At 56.1% G+C, this 6,000-nt stretch overlaps 1 protein-coding gene across 1 annotated transcript; it reads right to left on the reverse strand.

Moving 5' to 3' along the window:
* Window positions 1–440: 440 nt before the first annotated feature.
* TMEM158 (transmembrane protein 158) lies at window positions 441–2,277 on the reverse strand. The gene has a single exon (XM_032867826.1). It carries the CDS (start codon window positions 1,964–1,966, stop codon window positions 1,085–1,087), a length of 882 nt encoding a protein of 293 aa, XP_032723717.1. The 5' UTR covers window positions 1,967–2,277; the 3' UTR covers window positions 441–1,084.
* Between the last annotated feature and the right edge of the window lie 3,723 nt (window positions 2,278–6,000).

Genomic DNA, 6,000 nt, shown 5'->3' on the forward strand with positions numbered 1-6,000 from the left:
GTGCTCCTATGCTAACACTTAACACATATGAAATGGAAATCTACATGCTTTTTAAAATGTGTCGTTTCCTTGAAAGATACCTTGCTCAAGGGATATTACTGACTTTACCATTTTTGCATTTTACTGGGTGTTTCACAGACTGTGAGGCAGGGGACCAAAAGGAAAATGACATAAAACCTTGTATGCCACCGTGACAAATGTCAGTGAGGCTGGGGGTGGGGATGGGTGGTTACTGGAGGGCAGCCTGGTGAGAGCTAAAACAATTACCATTAGGGCAAGTAACAGAGTTTCCATCTCCTGCCTCGCCTACATAGGGGAGGGAAGACAGATAGCATCAGCCCCTCTCACTCTGGAGCATCCCTCCTTCAGGTTTCAGGGCAACAACTTGTAATTCTTGGATTCCTTTTCCTAAATCAAATAAAGAAAAAGCTACATACGCATTTCTGGAGGAAAATGTCTGTATTAAAAGCCAAAAAACCACAGAAGTACAAGAAACGCCCACCAGGCCACGTCACTGGATAGATCGACTTGGAAAAGGTTCATAAAGTTCATTTTTAGCGGTAACAATATGTGGGTGTGAAATCCTTCCCATGCCTCCCCCCCCTTAAATAAATTAAAAACAACAAACTTCAAATACTATGTTTGGATACAAAGAGCTTTTCTTCCTACAGCAATAGCAATTTGATTTTTTTTTTTTTTACTAAAACTTTCATTTAAAACAGGTATTAAATATATAAAACAAATACACAGGATTTGGTCATTTTCTGCCATGAATATAGGGCACGTGGGTGCGGGGAGGGAGAGGGGCAGGGGGATACAATAGAGGGGAAAGGGCCCCGTCTCCCCCCTGTCTGTTCTCCTAGCTGCGGATCCCACCCTTCGGCGCAAGGGCTGGCACCTGCCTTTCGGAACGACGCGCGGCACGCAGGTCACTGGGCCAAGCCGCTGGGGCCCCTCCGGCGGCCCCCTCCCGGGAAGGAGAACTAACGGTCACTACAGCACGAAGCACACGGGCCGAGTCTCCCGGCGGGAAAGGCACCCGAGAGCGCGGCCACAGGGCTGACGCGGGGAGGAGCGGGGCGGGTCACTTGGCCGCCGCCCCCGAGGTGACGGCCGCGGCGGCGGCGGCGGCGGCGGCGGCGGCGGCGGCAGCGGCGGCGGTGGTCCCCGCGGGCACGGCGGCGGGGGCGGCGGCGGCGGCGCTGGCGGTGGTCCGACGCTGCTCCATGCCGTTGGGCAGGAAGCCGGCGATGATGGGCACCGGCCAGATGAGGGCGGCCACGCTCCACACGACGATGACCAGGGTCATGAAGCAGGCGACCAGCGTGGACTCGATGGGCTTGCGGTTCAGCCGCCAGCCCGGCTCACCCTGCAGCTCCTCCAGGCTGAAGTCCAGGCAGCAGAAGTGCAGCGGCTCGCCCTGCAGCCACAGCGGCCCGGGGGGCTCGGCCGCGGGGTAGGCGGGCAGCGCGGTGGGCGCCCCGGAGGCGGCGGCGGCGGGCCGGAGGCGGCCCGGGCGGCGGCCGCGCACCCAGCCGCAGCCCACGCAGAGGCGCAGGTCCTGCTGCGCGCCGCCCGCCGCCAGCCCCAGGTGCTCGATGAGCAGCGGCGGCCCGACGCGGTGGAAGGCGGCTGCGAAGAAGGCGCGGCCGTGCGCGTTGGTGGAGAAGAGCAGCAGGTCGCACTGGAAGCCCCGCGGGCGGCCCCAGCGCACGAGCAGCGAGCTCAGCATCTGCCGCTGCACGCTGATGTTGCACGGCGCCGCCGCCTCCTCCGGGCCCGGGCGCTCGGGGGGCCCGGGAGCCGCCGAGGCCAGCAGCCGCGGGGCGGCGGGCTCGCCCGCGGACGACGCGTTCACGGAGGCGTTGGGGGGCGCCCCACCGAGGCCCGGCGCGTCCGCGGCCCCGCCGCGGGCGGGCGGCAGCGGGCAGGCGGCGGCCAGCAGCGCGGCGAGCGGGAGCAGCATGGCCTGCGGCGGGCGCCTACGCGCGCGGGGCGGGCGGCGGCTGCATGGCGCACGGGCGACGGGCCGGCGAGCGGACGACGGGACCGCGGGAGCCGGCAGCCGGGCGGAGTGGGGGCGCGCCCGGCACCTGGCAGCCCGCGGGGGCGACGCGGAGGCGGCAGCGGCGACGGCGGCGGCTCGCTCGGCACGGGGATCCCTCCCGGCCCGGCTGCGTCTGGGGTTCCCCGCCGCCCCCGCCGCGGGGGCCCTCGGACGGCCGGGCTGCTCTGCAGGGCCCGGCGCTCGCCCGGAGCAGGATTCCCCGACTCGGCTCCGCCCCCCGCGCGCCCCGCCCCGCCCCGCCCTCCGCCAGCCCGGCTGCGAGACTCGAGGGAGGGCGGGGTTCCACGCGCCCGGCGGGGCGGGACGCGCGCGGGGAGCCAGGCTGGGACCCTGCGGCGGGCGGGAGGCCGGGCCGGGGGCGGAGCAGTGGGTAGCGGGAGCCGCGGGGCGGGGGAGGGAGAGGTGGCCCGGCCGGGGGAACCGGCCCACGCGTTCGACTCCGGGGCGGGGGTGGTGGGGAGGCGGCACCGGGCGAGAACTGCGTCCTGCGCGGGAGACCATCCCGTTGTCGCGCGGGAGGGGTGAGCCTGCGAGGTCTCGCCTTAGTGCCCACCGCGACCCCTCTCGTTTTACAGAAGGGGAAACTGAGGCCGAGAAGCGGGCACCCCAAGGCCACCCTCCAACCCAGAACCAGGACTCCGGGCCCCTAGGCTTTCTACCTTTCCACGGTAGAAATCTCAAATCTCCAATCTGTAGTTTGTTTTTTAATACGCCTCGGACACAATAGACCCAGAAGCGGCACCCTGAGGAAAATGCCAAGAACTCTACGGAGTTTGGGCTGCAGATGGGCTGGTGGGAGTGTGAGCCCAGCAGTGGTGCGGCTCCAGGGATGCCGATGAGGAGTTTCACTCCCAGGAAACCGCTTCTCCGGAGCACAGCCTTGGTTGGCAGGCAGTGGAGCGTTTGTCTGTAGAATCCACGTCAAGGGACAATTCCCGTTAGGACAGCAGGTTGGGGGTATCAGTCAAGAACAAGGAGCCACGATCAGATTTATATTTTAAAAAACACTTTCCTAGTAATGAATGTGGCCTCTTACTCTCGGGGTGGGGGTGCGGGGGATCACTGATGCCCTCTAAGGGAACGCTCCTGTGGTTTGAAGCCATTGTGCTCCGTGAACACCAGCGATTCCTGAGTCTGAGACGGAAGGGGTGGAGGGACACGCAGAAGCAGCCAACAAAATGGCCCTGACAGAGGTAAGTTTCCTGAACAGAACTCCATTGCTAGGCATTGTGGCTGGTTATGCTTCTGGAAGCTTTGTCCATTATTTCTAACAATGAGTAAAAACCAGGAGGAGAAAGACCTAAAAACAGCCTCAAAATATCCGCACCTACCTGGCCCCTTTCCAACTGGGCGAGTCATTATTCTGATCTGGCCTTGGTTTCTCCATCTGAACAGTGGGGGTCAGTGGTACCTGTCTAGGAGGGATACTAAGATAAATATGCCTCACCCAGTGTCTGTCTGTCTGTCCACAGACGTGCTCACATGGTGGCTGCTATGATGTTCTTACTACCGGTCCTGCCTGATGTGGGTGTCTGGAACGGTCCTTGGTTTCTATAGAAATGGTTAATCTCCCTGAGGGGATAGGACTCCCCTTTTGTTTATTCCTTTTCTGCTGGGAAGTGGTGCGCCCAGAAAGAACAGTGTGTCTTTTCATGCTTTTATTATACATGACTCTTCCTCCAAGCCTTGCATGTCGGGAGCAAAATCTGTCAACCGCCAAGTAGGGGGACTGAGCAGTGTGGCTAGTGGTCAGCCCAAGAACATCAGGGCATCTGAGGGCTGAGCGAGGCCCAGTCTTGAAGGTGGGGGGGACATTCTAAGCCTGGCCACTGTGTACAGCAGTGGGTGACACTTTCTAGGGTTTCAGCCACGGGTGGGGGCTTCCTGGCTTTGTCTGGCCGGTAGCGAAGGCAGCAAGAAAGGCAGTAGACAAAGGTCTATAGGGGGACGGTCAGGTCAAGTCGTTTGCTGCCGAATTGTACCACCATAGCCCCGTGTCCTGGCAACCTGCCCTCTGCCCACTTTTCCAACACATGCCCCAGACTCTGAGACCTCATCCTCATGCAGAGGGACAATTAAGCGTGTGTTTTCTAGATTGATCTGCTGTCTTTTTTTAAAAAAATATGTTTCTTTTATTTATTTATTTGACAGACAGAGATCACAAGTAGGCAGAGAGGCGGGCGGAGAGAGAGGAGGAAGCAGGCTCCCTGCAGAGCAGAGAGCCCGATGCCGGACTTGATCCCAGGACCCTGAGATCATGACCTGAGCCGAAGGCAGAGGCTTAACCCACTGAACCAGCCAGGCGCCCTGATCTGCTGTCTTTTTGGACAATTGGAATTTGGGAAGAAAAGATAAGAACTGTTACTTTCTGGCCTGTTTGCTGCTGGGTTACCAGCAACAAGAAAAGTACCTGGCACAGAGTAGGGGCTCAGAACTGGTGACGTCTCACCTTAGGGAGGCTGGGCTTCTCCTTTGACAGAAGGTAAGAGAGTATATCGTGCAAACCTGTTTTATCTTGAGAAAAATTTCAGTTGAGCTTCTTTATAAAGATGCATATTTTGAGGCACCTAGGTGGCTCCGTCTGTTGTGTCTGACTCTTGATTTCAGCTCAGGTCATGATCTCGGGGTTTTCAGATCAAGCCCCGAGTCAGGCTCCACACTCAATGCGTCTCCCAGTCCCTCTGTTCTGCTCTACCCCGCCTCTCTCTCTTTCTCAAATAAATAAAATCCTTAAAAAAATGCATGTTTTATAAACATATATGAACATGTTATATTATATATACAATATGGCTGATATTCTGTGCTTGTATTCGTGGCTTTTACTGTGTGCTGCTCGCTTTTCCATATTTGAAATTCTCTCAAGTTGATTTGTTCTCGATTTCTCTGAAGGTTGCATCTTTGAATATTTGTTATCTAAGGGGTGAAAATTGTTTTGGAAGCTGAGTCTGAAATGCCGTCTTACACGCAATGATCTCCTTCCCCCGGTCTTTCAGTTCAGCTGACAAAATCCTGCTGTGATCCTTCAGGATAAACAACACAGGACCTTGAAGTTTGGTTGTTGGACTTACACACATAATTCACCATCAGCTGTATAGTATTTTTATAAGAGATAATATGGGTTTGTACCATTTGTAATAATATAGGTTTGTAACATATAAACAACAATATGGGTTTGCAACATTAAAATAAGGGAAAATTTCTTCTGTATGTTTTATTACCTTCATAGAATCATAAAAGAATTACATATCTAAAAACATTAAGGGGTGCCTGGGTGGCTCAGTGGGTTAAGCCTCTGCCTTCGGCTCAGGTCATGATCTCAGGGTCCTGGGATCGAGAGCCCCACATCGGGCTCTCTGCTCAGCGGGGAGCCTGCTTCCCCATGCCTCTCTGCCTACTTGTGATCTCTCTGTCAAATAAATAAATAAAATCTTTAAAAAATAAATAAAAACATTAAAAACATATATGTTACAAACATATTCAGTATATTACTTTATAATCACATTATATGAAGGTTGGAAAACAGTGAGGAAACAATGATACTCCCAGCTACCTGTCCTCTTTCCTTTTCTGTATCTGTATCATCCCTTTTTCCATTTTGCATATTCTTTAAAATGTGCAACTATTCTGGGGGAAAAAAAGATAATTATATTAAAGTCTCACCCCCTTTTGCAACCGTTGCCGTTTTGAACTCTTCCCTTCAGCCTCCAGCAGGGGTTGGGAGGGCTAGCCAGGGGCGTGGGGTGTGCAACACCCTGTTGCTGACTGAGCAAGCCAGCCAGTTAAGAGTGTTGCCTGAGCTACAGGCAGAGACCTGCCCCATGTGTGTTTTGTGTGGTTCCCCCCACCCGCCCTTTGGTCCATCTCCTATCACTTTCCTTTCCCCTCGCCGGCTCTGTTCCAGGCACACTGACTTCTTTGCTGTTCTTGGAACA

Source organism: Lontra canadensis, unplaced genomic scaffold, assembly GCF_010015895.1.
Source record: "Lontra canadensis isolate GAN:19392208 unplaced genomic scaffold, GSC_riverotter_1.0 scaffold35, whole genome shotgun sequence".
Classification (NCBI taxonomy): Eukaryota; Metazoa; Chordata; class Mammalia; order Carnivora; family Mustelidae; genus Lontra; species Lontra canadensis.